Source organism: Erigeron canadensis, unplaced genomic scaffold, assembly GCF_010389155.1.
Source record: "Erigeron canadensis isolate Cc75 unplaced genomic scaffold, C_canadensis_v1 Conyza_canadensis_unscaffolded:309, whole genome shotgun sequence".
NCBI lineage: Eukaryota > Viridiplantae > Streptophyta > Magnoliopsida > Asterales > Asteraceae > Erigeron > Erigeron canadensis.
This window is the reverse complement of record NW_025215722.1, coordinates 21376-35650: the sequence shown is the minus strand read 5'-3', so window position 1 is coordinate 35650 and position 14275 is coordinate 21376. Positions and strand designations below refer to the sequence as shown.

Here is a 14275-nt window from a genome sequence, read left to right as displayed (position 1 = left end):
TCGTTTTGAACCAAAGTCTAAATTCGTTTGATCAAACCAGATGAATGAGTACAAGAATTTTATAAACATAATCAACACAAATCAAATCGAAGATACATGGAAACCTAAATCATATTCGTGAATGAAAAGAACATTAAAAACTTACTTAGATCTCAGTTTGGACAATGAATCAAGAAAACGAATTAAAGTGAGAAAAGAGAAAAGAAGTTTGTGTTTTAGGGTTTATTTTGCTCGAAAATAAGAGTATTTTTCGTTTGATAACAGAATAACGAAGAAAAAACCCCTTTATATATGGAACTAACAATGGGCCAACTATGGATCGGGCATAACTTCACAAACGAAGTTAGACAAACGAAGATAAACTTCGTTTGAACAAAGGTGTGTCGAACGAAGATAGCAGTTATCTTCGTAAGAACAAATCTGAAAATAATCCGTAGTTCAGCAAAAATTTCAGAGTTTCATCCAAGCAATCTTCCAAAACACAACCCTTTATCACAATCTGTACATAGCAAAAACTCGTTAGATAGCAACCTGTTCATGCCGTGTACTAAAACGTTCTTAGCACCCAGATTCATAATCATAATGTAAGTAGATAACCGAACATTATAATCTTGAATAAAAACATATGGTTTAAACGCTATCCATAAACAAACCTGAAAATAATCAATTGAAACATGAACCTCATTACCAATTTGATGATGACACCGAGAACTTCCTTGGATCATAATATGCATGACAGCAAACCATCGTGAAACACTTAAGTCCCATACTAAATGCCGTCTACAAAACTTAACAAACAATGAACTATCCAACAAAAATTCACTGAAGAACTTAGTAAAGTTTCCAAAAGTATGTCATAAATCACAGCATGAAATTCAAAGGAAACTAATATGAAATTTGATTATTTTCATTAAATACATGAATCATAAATAAATAACTATTCCAAAAACCAGTTCATGTATTCACCCTTCACATGCTCTAATCTGCATCACAAATATTATCACTACACACCAAGGATCTTATCGTAATGATATCATCCATGTAAATAACAATGCAGTAACAGAAGTCAGCATGCCAACGTTATCTTCTTAACCTGAACACTGCACACTTACCACAAAACTCATCAATGCATTGAGAACAAACAGGATAATGCAGAAAATTCAAGTTATAATCACATTAAATCAGGGTTAACAAATATGAAATAACTAAAAAAAAATATATCAACAGATCAAGAGAGGTCATTTCTTGTCAAACCCTAAAATGTCACCACACAAAATGAACCAAATCCAATTAATAATTTGGTGACAAATGAAAATCATGAGATTTCAAATGACTTTGACATTTCACATTACACTTGAGAAGATTATTTTCTAAACTTTAAACAAATTAATGTCCCTATTAGAAAATTCACATGAAGGAATTCAGCAAAACATATACTCAGAATTTGAATAGGATCTCTCGTGCAATAAGAACTTATAAAAAAAATACTATTTTGACTCAATTAAAAAAGAAAATAACACAGAATAAAAATTGCAGAATAATAAACTAATCTAAATTCTAATTAACTAGACCGTATACATTATTCACATTAAGCATGATTACTGCTGATTAGATCAGTTTAGCATGTTACATAAGCCTGCGGGTGAGAAATAATTCTCTTATTATGAGTTCTGAACCGTGACCCAACAGCGATTACCGGTATGTTTTTCCTCTTAAACACTCGGTACATCCAGTTTCCATTGAGTTATGACACTTTCGACATACCCTGGCCAAGGACAGTCACCATGTAACCCGAGTAGCCTGATATGCCATATGAATAGTTTGCGAACTTATGTAACCCACATTCAGATATACTTTCGTAATCGATACAAGCACTAAGATAAAAGATATTCAATATATTCAAGAACATCCTTAACCAATCATGAGACACTTTGTGGATAACTGAATTGAATTACTTTGTGATTTCACATATATGCTTCTGCATTTCATGATTTATAAGGAACCCGTGATTTTCTATGAGATTCATGTAGCGAACTTTCTGACAACCTATCCCAAGTTGGAAGCTTTAGGTAGGCTAGGTATACAAAGATACCCCGAGGACATACTTGTCCGAATCTCAAAGACCACATTAGCCCCTTAATTTGCATTCAGTTGATTTGCATAACAATATCACATTTACTTTTATGCTCATGATCGGTAGATGTTCTTGCCTACTCATGAACAAATCTTATAGTAATGCTAGATCTTTCACAAAATTTAAGGACTAGATCAATTCATTACTGAAAAGCAAGCAATCTCAGCCATATATCTGAATATGTTTCCCACAAGAACATTGTATATTTTAAGTTCAGATTGAAGGAAACCTTGATACTTTGTGTCTACCGATATATCCCAAATTGTGAACACTGAACTAATCAGTTATATTACGATTAAGCAGGCTTAAAAGCTAAAGTATCGTCACTTCTTACATTTAGCGCAGTAACCTTACTTAATTTTTTTTTTTTTTTTTTTTTTTTTTTTTTTTTTTTTTGACACTAGATATATACAAACTTATACTACAAAGACACGAAAAATACATTTAAGTTCTTTGAGAGAAACTACTCGGCATTCTTCATACCATTGAGTTGAAATAACAACTCAAGACGAGGTCCATCAAAAGCTTTAGTGTATAAATCAGCAAGATTATCATCAGTAATAACCTTTTCTAAATGAATAAGCTTTTTCTCAAAACAGTCACGTATGAAGTGATACTTTATATCTATGTGCTTGGTGACTTTAAAGTTTTTCGGATTCTTGGTAATATCTATGGCAGACTTATTATCAATACAAATAGGAGTATTAGAGATATTCATACCATAATCGCGCAGTTGTTGCTGTATCCAAAGCACCTGAGAACAGCAATATCCAGCAGCCATGTACTCTGCTTCACAGGATGACTGTGCAACAGATGTCTGCTTTTTGCACTGCCACGATACAATTTCCCCCCTAAAAGCTGACATCCACCGGACGTTGATTTCCTATCCGAGTTGTCACCACCATAATCCGAATCAGTATAAGCTACAAAGTCAAAAGAACCATACATGGGATACCAAAGACCTAGACGAGGCTTGGCTTTCACATAACGAAGGATTCTTTTTGCAGCTTTCAAGTGAGACTCTTTCGGATTAGCCTGATATCTAGCACACATAGAAACAGCAAAGGTAATATCTGGACGTGAGGCTGTCAGATACATCAAGGATCCAATGATAGCTCGATATTGAGTGGCATCGACAGATGGATCATTAGGCTTATCAGGACACAACCCATGATTAGTCTTAATTGGTGTAACAGCATCCTTAGCATCAGACATGCGAAACCGAGTAAGCAAATCCTTAACATACTTGGTCTGATGTATAAAGAAACCATCTTTCAGTTGATCCACCTGTAGACCAAGGAAGAAAGTTAATTCCCCCATAGCACTCATCTCAAATTTAGCCTTCATGCTGTGTTCAAATTCCTTGCACATTTTGTCATCAGATGAACCAAAAATGATGTCATCGACATAAACCTGTACAAGTAAGTAGTCCTTCCCTTTCCATTTAATAAACAACGTGCTGTCTATAGAACCTCTAGTAAAACCACTGTCCTTCAAATGTGTTGACAATTTTTCATACCACGATCGAGGAGCCTGATGTAAACCATATAAAGCCTTATCGAGACGATATACTTTATTAGGAAAGTCTGGATCCTCAAACCCGGCAGGTTGTTCGACATACACTTCTTCTTTAATATCACCATACAAGAAGGCACTCTTTACATCAAGCTGATACACCTTAATACCTTTATAACTAGCATATGCTAGAAATAATCGAATAGCTTCAAGTCTAGCTACAGGTGCAAATGTCTCATCGTAGTCAAAACCTTCTTGTTGCTCAAATCCTCTAACCACCAAGCGAGCCTTATTTCGAGTGACTACACCTCTTTCATCGCGTTTACAACGAAAAACCCAACGCGTTGTTAAAGGAGATTCACCAGGAGGTAAGTCAACTAACTTCCATACCTCAAGCTTTCGAAACTGAGCCAATTCTTCTTGCATCGCCTCAACCCATGACGGTTCCTTAAGAGCCATTCCAACATTCTTAGGCTCAACCTGAGAGATAAAGCAGTAATACAAGTACCAAGTAATTGCCCCAGTATCCTTAACTTCAGCAAACATACACGACGGTTTCTTAGATTGATTCCTCGTGCGAACAGAGGCAGAAGCATCACCAATGATTTGCTTGACTGGATGATCCTTGTGGACTCTGGTTTGAGGAACCTTATCGATAGAAAGATCATCACCCAAATTCGTTTGCACATGTTGCTCTGGAGTTTTATAATCTGGAGTTTTAGGCTCGTCCTGAGTGTCACCTTCCGTGTCATCAGTATCATAGAAAGGAGAATCAGGTAGAGGTACATGCAAAGGATCAGTAGGAACTATAGGAGCAGGCTCTAAGGTTGAATCTGCTACTTTTGTCCCACTAGATTCTCCAGATTCAGAGATAGGCTCAACCATTGGTGAGGGACCGGAAGAAGAAGAACCAGGAACCGGTCCACCATCCAGAGGATCATGAAGAGTAACGACATCCTCCACTGTTGGAACACCTGCAAAAGAAACAGGACCACGAAAAGAAGTGAAGACACCATCATAATCAAAATGATTAGCAGGACCAAGGTGTACAGCAGGTTTGTGACTGACAATTACGACATTTGTACCAAGATCTACTTTGCCAGTCTTCTGATTGTACACTCGCCTAATCGGTGTACTTGGAACATAACCCAAAAAGAAACCCTCCTCAGATTTAGGTTCAAATTTCCCTTGAGGAAGAGTTTTAAGAAAAGTGCACGGAACACCGAAAGGCTCAACATTCTGTAAATTGGGCTTTTTGTTGTGCAATAGTTCATAACTAGTCTTCTTAAACCGTTTCACTGTTAAAACCCGATTCAGAATGTGACAAGCTGTATTCACTGCCTCTCCCCAGAAAGTAATAGGAAGCCCTGAATCAGCAAGCATCGTCCTGGCTGTCTCAATTAGCGTCCTGTTCTTCCGTTCAGCCACTCCATTCTGTTGTGGCTCATATGGTGCACTGTACTGATGTTGAATTCCTTTGGTCAAGCAAAATACAGTAATAGTATTATTCTTGAACTCAGTGCCATTGTCACTCCTGATTCTCTTAACTTTGACTCCATGGACATTTTCAACTTGCTTGACAAAATCCATAAATCGTTCGGCAGTCTCATCCTTGGTCTTCAGAAAAAATACCCATGAGTACCGCGAGTAATCATCAGTGATCACCAAACAGTAAGACATCCCTCCAATGCTTCTTTTGTTCACAGGACCAAAGAGATCCATATGAAGTAATTCGAATGGTTTGGAAATGGAGTTGAGTACCTTGGATTTATGCGGATTCTTATGTTGCTTTCCTTTCAAACACGGTACACACTTATCTTCCATCCCAAACTTCTTAACAGGCACACCTTCAACTAACCCAAGACTGATAAGTTCATTCATTTTCCGAAAGTTGATATGTCCCATTCTACGATGCCATAGGAGAGATTCAGACTCATTTGCTTTGCTCAACAAACAAAGGGGCTCCTTTGGATTATCAACACCTAAAATTAAACCATAGATGTCTCTCTTCCTAGGAGCTTTGAGCATAATCCATTCTTCTGGAATAACAAAACCCGGCTTCAAGATGTATGCCTCCTTTTCTGTGAAATGAACATTGTTGCCCTTATCACAGATCTGTGAGACACTCATTAGATTGTGAGTAAGTTGTTCCACATAGTTAACTCTTTCTAGAGTTAGTTGTCCATTGACGACATCTCCTTGACCGGTGATGTTGCCGCCCTTGGAACCAGCAAAACTAACATATGACCCATTTATACCAGTATAATTGGACAAGAGCTTCTTGTCCCCTGTCATGTGCCTGGAGCATCCACTGTCAAGGTACCACAAATGAATAGGTTTCCTAGGAACTCCCTGCACATCAAATGAGAAATATTAGTTATCATTGGGGACCCAAACCTTCATAGGTTTGGGTCGTCCCTTCTCATCCTTGAGAATCAGTTCAGTCCAATATCCATTGCTAGAAGCCGTGGGTGAGACTTGATTCTCAACTTGTCTTCTTACTGGAGAAGACCTCTGACCGTTCGTTGGAGAAGGTCTTGAGGAATGAAGGCCAAAAGAGGGTCGGACACTTGAATGATTTCGGTCATAAAATGAATTACGACTTGAAGGTATGCGTGACCAACTTGAACTCCCACTGGGGGTAGTGAATCTTTGTCCCATAGGAGAAGAACCTTTTGGTGGAGATTCACGTTTTTGAGGTATAGTAAACAGTTTTGAAGAAGATTGAACTTTAGTTTCATAAACCTGTTTATCATTACCCAACCCCCTTTTACCTTCCGAGGTGACAACCTTTGAAGGAGAACCTGATCTCCGAGGTCGATTAGGACATACACTGTAAACATGACCTTTTTCATGACAAGCAAAGCAAGAGAGGACCTTAGATTTTTTCATTGTATCTACCTTATTATTGGTACTTACAGATACACTATTGTCCACTGATTTACTTGTTTTACTAGGATCCTTATGGTCGTGTTTGGTCGGTGATATCCTAGACTTACTTTGGGACTTCTTTTGAGCAGGCATTAAGATATGCTTCAAAGCCTTAGTTGCTTCGATATTAACAACTAATTCATCTTCAGATTGACTAATCCTAGACTGCTTAGGTAAAGGAGTTTGACGCAACTGACTTAAGCGCTTCATATCCTTAATATCAACATTCCAGACTTTATCAATCCTCTTAGGGTCAATTAATGATAACGGGAATTCTAACTCAGTGTAGACCCTACTACTCTTACGAAGTGTAAAGTGAGTAATACTGTCTTTTTGACCATAAGAAGTGGATGAATCTAGGACGACACCTTTCAATTTCTCTTCCTTGGTAGGTTGAGAAGAAACTCCTTTAGACACTGTTGTCTCCTCAGTCAAGTTAGACTTAGGAGACGAGTCTTGAGATTTACCAACATCAACACTAGGTTGAAGTAGGACTTCCGGAATATTAGGTTCTACAGGAGTATAATTATTGTTGAAAGGAGGAGGCATGCTATTGTAAGAAACCTTAGCAGAGTCAGAACTCTTAGATGGAGAGTCCCCAAATTTTTGCATATGCATCAAAAGCTCATCATGTCTAGTTGAATCAACCTTAGCTTGTAAGTCCACTATTTCTATTCTAGCATCAGCTAGTTCTTTCTCGATAGTAGAACACTTCTTAGCTAATAATGCATAAGCTTCACCACCTACTCTTTCTACAGCCACAGCATGTTTAACTTTGTCTTTCATAGCATTAATGTCAGACTCTAAAGATTTAATTCTATCCTTTAAAAATCTTTCTCTTTCAGTGACAGTTAAATCTTTTTTAATCAATTTGTCTCTTTCTTCATGAGCAGCATTAACAACAGATTCTAAATGCTTAATTCGTTCATTCTTTTGTTCAATTTCATCAAACATTCGATTAACAATTTGGCAAACATGAACAATAGTACGAAGAGAATAAGATACCTGTTGATCTGCTTCTTTGCAGTCTGCCATGTACGCGACAAAGTCATCCACACTCATGCCTGCTGGAATTTCATACTCCGTCATCTGCTCCTCAATCGTCTTTTCAACCTCTTCAGTAGCAGAATCGTCTTTGTTCTCAGCAGCGTTCACCTCTCTAGAATCTTTCGTATCAGCAACCTCAACCTCTTCATCCGACTCAGAATCAGTGTCATATACCTGAGTAGAAGATTCCAAGTTAGAGCTTTGAGCATTTTCATACAGATGCTCATCACTGTGGTAAACTGAAGTGTCCAAGAAATCTTCAACAGAATCTGCTATTTGAGCCATATCATCAACAATTTCGGCCAAATAAGCATTATTAGTCTCATCCTGTGGAAGATTCCAGACATAAGAGCCATCAGGTTGAGCAGCTACGATAGCCTTGTCATTGCTATTTCCAGTAGTATCTTCAGTCAACAAGAGAGCTCTATTTGCATTCTGATTAAAAGGACGATTACCACCTCTATCTTGACGGGTAGGGGTAATGTTGACATCTCTCTTTGGTCGTTGACATTCTTTGGCAAAATGTCCAAAGCCATTGCAATTATAGCACTTAACCTTTGACTTGTCAAAGCCCTGAGTACCCCCAATAAGCTGTCGACCTGTTCGCTGCATAAACCTTTGCACTCTCCTAGTGATCATCGCCAAATTCCATTTCAGATCCATTTCTTCAACATCATCTGGATCTATTTGGTCATAATCTTCCTCAATGAGTGCTGGATCCGTGATCCTCCCAGCAACAAAAGCTTCATGTGCAGCACACATTGCAGCAAAGACATTCATCCTTCCCTCAGCAGATTTCATATCCATAGGCATAGACTTGTAACCAGCAGAAGTAGATGAATTGTTATTAAACGACATATTTCCAGGCTTGGCATTCTCATTTGTCTTTCGAGCCTTGAAACCAGCATCAGAAGCCATGAAACCTGCAGAATCATCTCCATCCATAACACAATTAGGACCTTCTTTCGTGCCAGAAGAACCAACTCCAGAAAAGAATGCATTAATATCAGCTGTAGGATTCTTCATAGTGGCATGATAAAGAGATGGATCTTGTGTGAAGTTGTCTTGGAGATCCTTTGCCTTATCCTTCATTTCTCTGTTTCTTAATGTGGATATAACACCATCTATACGAAGAGATGCATAATCAGCTCGTTCTTGCAATCCATGACGAAATTCTTTATAAGCTTTTGGCAAACCATCCAAGAATTTATCCACTATCTCAGTAGGAGTATACTTAAGATCAAAATAGGCTAACTCAGCAAGAAGATGTTGAAATCTCAAGATAAGATCCTCAACTAGTTCGTTCTTGGTAGCATTAAAGCAATCAAATTGTTTCTTAAGCATCTTAACTCGATTTTGCTTCAATAATGGATCACCTTCACAGTGAGCTTCAATAGCATCGAACAGTTGCTTTGAAGTCTTGTACTCCTGTTTAGGAAACAAGTGCACTAATTCTTGAGGAATGCACATCCTAAGAGTAGAAAGAGCCTTAACTTCAACAGCATACAAGGATTTTTCTTCACCTTTTAATTCTCCTACTTTGTAATTAGTTGTAACACCGTTTACAGTAAGAGTTGGCCATTCATATCCTTCAGTGATCATAATCCACATATTCAAATCTTCTCGTTGAATATAATCTTCAAATCGACCTCTCCACGCCCAGAAGTCAGCCAATGAAACTAACTTCGGTGGAGAATTAGTACGTCCAACGAGATGATCATGATAGACAAGAGAATTCAGGTATTGAGCAACAGCAGTGTTAGTTGATGAGGAAGCCATTTCAAAATTCTTGCACTGAACGAAGATAGATCTTAAATTCGTTTGAATGAGAGAAACGAAGATAGGATTAACTTCGTTTGCAGGAGGAAACGAAGATAGAATTATCTTCGTTTGAAGGAAAGAACGAAGATAAATCAAAAAACCGTAAGGTGAGAGTAACGAAGATAACTTGAAATTCGTTTGAAGGAACTTAACGAAAATAAAGCTAAAAAATGTTGGAAGAACTCGAAACGAAGATGAGGTTAAATTCGTTTGAGAAAACGAAGTTAGCGACAGTAAGGGTGTCGGGAGGTGAATTTTCAGAGAGAAAAAAAAAAAAAAAAAAAAAAATCAAACAAAACGATCTCCAACCTTCGATAAGAAATCGATTGGCTCTGATACCACTTGTGAGTCCCTCGATAGCTATAGATCGCTCTCGAGATCGTCTATGATTATGTCGTGAGTGCAGAATCCTCACGAGATAACTAGTTTGATTAGTAAATAGGTATATCGCTAATTATCAAATAAATAATCAGCCGTATTGTACTATCTTCGTTTCTATAAGCTATAGAACGAACTTAGTTCTCTGCAGTACTTGTATGTCGAACGTCTATCTATATATCAGGGTATTCATTCGTATATATATGTTTTAGGTCGAACTGGGCTTGCTGGGCTTTGTTCTTACGAATTTAGCTGCCAGCCCATGTAACGAAGTTAATCTTCGTTTGTACCAAACGAAGTTTATCTTCGTTTGCCTCTAACGAAGATATATCTTATCTTCGTTAGATGTAATACTTAGTTATATTCCTAAGTGTTTCATCTTAAGGAATCCTAACACATATTATGTTTGTACTTGTATATCACACAACAAACATCATACATAACACACACATATATATATATAACTCCAAAACATGTAATCGATCATTACCAAAACATAAAGTTCATAATCTATCAATTACATATATAGATACGACATAAATTAACATAATATCTCAATCTAAACGACATATCAAATCTAAGTTGCTGTTGTCACATCAACGTGCATCAACAAGTTATATACATATCGAGAACAATTCAGATAAAAACTTATATATCTAAATCAGAATTCAAGCAGCTCACTTTTGATATAAAAGCCAAAACAACTGATCATACAAATCGTTCGAAATAATATATCACAATGATATTAGTTATTCTTAAAAATCTTGATCTTAAACTGGTTGAAAACTAACTTAAAATAACTCGAAACATTATCATCACCAAAAACACATAATATAAACTTGTACTACATGACCCCATAATGACATCTCAAAAAGGGATATATTTATGGTGGAAAATAAACTTACCCATTGCAGATTTCATCAAATACCTTGTGTGCTCTTCATAAAACAACTAAAAAAAATACAATAGTATCAATATGTAATAAAACAAATAATAATATAAGAATTCGGAATAAACGAATGAAACACGTATACTTAATCTTGAGAAAACATATCCGAGAATACCGATGGAAAACCAAAAGGGTTCACCAAAGATGTAATATTTGATGAGGATTAGATATAGGGAGATAGAAAACATACCTTTTTTAGAGAAAAAATAAGTGCTTGAGAATGATGATTTATATGTTTTATTGTTGTCTCGATTGGAATCTCAAACGATTGTATAACACCAAAAAAGGTGATTATTAAATTTACTAAAGTAAAGATATGAGGAACAAATAACATAATCGAATGCAAAAATTTACTGAAGTAGAGATAAGACATCATTAAGAAGAGAGATAAACTTGGGTCAATATTGATTATTAATGGATTAAAGATGTACACAAAGGAGCATGGAAATATGTTCACCTGCCATTACAAATTCTCTAAATGATACTTTAATCACTCATTGATTAAAACTAATAGAAGCTCAAAAGATATCAAATGCATAGGTAGTAAACCACGTAAAAGAGATCCAATAACCTATATCAAACCATTTACATAATCAACTTTAACATTTATCATGATTATTAAACATTAATAAGAATAGTTAATAAGAGAGATAATTTTGATTTGGGATTGATTCAAAAACTCAATTGTTTACTTTTACTTATCGTTTTACACCTACAATCAAAGAGTAATTGGGTAAAAACACATAAATCATCAAATATTTGAATAGTTTTAACATACTAAGCACCGTAGTATTTCAAACACCATTGTAGTATAAAAACATCATTAGTTAAAAACAAAACATGTGAGTACATAAAAAATGCATGCCTAAATGGTTGGTTAAGAAAAAATTGTCTTATATAAAAAATATGAATAGTTTAATTATCTTTATCTTAATCTTATTTTATCTTATCTTAATTTTAATATATACTAAAAGACAACTGATCAAAATTGATCAACCATTAATTTCTTTAAATTATCACATCTAACATGTAACTTAATTCAATTTATGAAATTAAGTTATGTTATTTTAAACTAAATTAAATGCCGATAAAAAGTTCTAGATTAATAAAACTATGCAACTAATTAAATACGTATATATGTTATTTAAAAGTAAATTATTCAAGATTTAAATAAGAAACCTTATCCTAAAAACTATCCATATTGCACTAAAAGTCTAAGAGCATTCACAGTTGTAGGCACTCATTCTCCAAGGACTAGTCTCTGTCAGCACCACATTAGCCCAAGGACTAACCAAGGACTAATCTCCCAAAACACCCACAATCCAAGGACTAGTCTAGGACCCACCATTTATATAACTTTACATTTTCAACCCAATATTCTACCATCTATTTAATTATACACTTTTAACCCTCTAACTTATACAACTTCAATAATTTAATAAAAACACACTTAAAATTTTCATTAAATAAAAAACCATACAATACAATACTAGTTCATAATTTCATTAAATAACAACAACATAGTTTCATAATTTATTATTATTAAGACAAACAACGGATCATGGAAGACGCCAAATATGCTCGACAAGATCATGACGAAGACCGTGATAAACCCCTCAGTCTCGAAGCTCCTTATTGGTCCGTGTGTGGACCGCCATCCTCTCTCGGAAGGTACGAACAGGTACACAGGGGGCTCAGCTAGGATTTCTAGATCATATGAGGTTATTGCATGACCTGAATCCTCAACGATCATGTTATGCAATATGACACAAGCATACATGGTTCGACGAATCTTGTTGACACTGAACGACCTTGAGGGGTGTGTAAGGATTGCCCAACGACCTTGGAGAACTCCAAATGCTCGTTCCACATCTTTTCGCGCACTTTCTTGATACTTCTTGAATTTTTTCTTCTTCAGGTCTTGTGGGCATGAAAAAGCCTTGACAAATGTCGCCCACTCAGGATAAATACCGTCGGCTAGATAGTACCTCTTCTTATACTCGGTTCTGTTAACTGTAAATGAAGTATCCGGAGCCGTATCCTCAACGATTTCCCTAAACAAATGTGATTGATTGAGTACGTTTATGTCATTGTTCGAACCTGCCATTCCAAAAAATGCATGCCAAATCCATAAATCGTACGATGCTACCGCTTCAAGCATGATGGTTGGTACCTCTTTATCACCTCGAGTGAACTGACCTTGCCATGCTTTTGGACACCTTTTCCAGGGCCAATGCATACAGTCGATGCTCCCAAGCATCCCTGGAAAACCATGGAGTTCTGCGTGTTTCTGGTAGATATGTTGTATATCATCTGTTGTTGGTCTTCGTAAGTACTCTTCCCTGTAAAGGTCAAACACACACTTACAAAAAGCATCAAGCGCGTCTCTGGAAGTTTGTTCACCAATTTGTAGATACTCATCAAGTGAATCGGCCATGTTGCCATACGCTAGCTGACGTATCGCAAATGTACACTTTTGAATTGTAGAAAAACCAAAGTTACCCCGTGCATCTACACGCTGGTTTCGAAACTCAACAAAATGAGGAGGCACAGGCTCGTCGCCAGCTGGGGAGAAAGAAGCGATATCGTTAACTATACGCATGAATAGCTCTTTTCGCATGTGAAAACGCCGCCTAAAGAAGTGTGGCGGGTACTTTGAATTTTCGACAAAGTAATCATTCATCAAATGATTCCCTGCACCAAGTCGATCTCTTGGGATATAAACACGAGTGAGAGGGGTTGAAGAGTCCCCGTTTTCGAGCAAAACGATAAAATCACCCATTATAGTAATAAGTTCTTCATCGTCGGAGTCGTTCCCAAATAACTCATGTCGTGTGTATGTGTTAGCACTTGACGGAAGTGATAAAAACATGATGATTTTAGATATATGAAATTGTGTTTTATGTTTATAAAAGTGTGTTTTTTGTGTATAAAAACTATAGATGTAAAGATTTCTATATATAAGTGATAAAGAGGGACCAAAAGTGAAAATGGGTATAAAATTCGGAAATGGCCGTTTTAGGGACTGATAGTGTAACATTTTTGAAAAATCTGAAAAACTAGACGTTGGCTAAAAAAAACAAACAAATAACGAACGCTCCTCTCGTTTCTGGGGGGACGAACAGTCGAGAACGAGCACCGGGATGAGCCACACCTAACCGTGTATGCTCGTCCCTCGGTCAAGAACGAGCGGAGAACGAACAGGGACGAATCCGTTGTGAATGCTCTAAGATAACTTTCGTTGATAATAATCTATACATATACATATTACATAATACTTTTCTTTTAGTTTATTTTTTCATATTGTCCATTAAACGAAGTTTTATATCATACACAAACTATTGAAATTTTAAATCTACTATCCATGTTGCACTAAAAGTCTAAGATAACTTTCGTTGATAATAATCTATACATACATATACATATTACATAATACTTTTCTTTTAGTATATTTTTTCATTTCATATTGTCCATTAAATGAAGTTTTATATCATACACAA

General features: G+C 36.3%; 1 protein-coding gene across 1 annotated transcript; it reads right to left on the bottom strand.

Moving 5' to 3' along the window:
* Positions 1-12264: 12264 nt before the first annotated feature.
* LOC122584469 lies at positions 12265-13647 on the bottom strand. The gene has a single exon (XM_043756627.1). The coding sequence runs from the start codon at positions 13645-13647 to the stop codon at positions 12265-12267; it is 1383 nt and encodes a 460-aa protein (XP_043612562.1).
* Between the last annotated feature and the right edge of the window lie 628 nt (positions 13648-14275).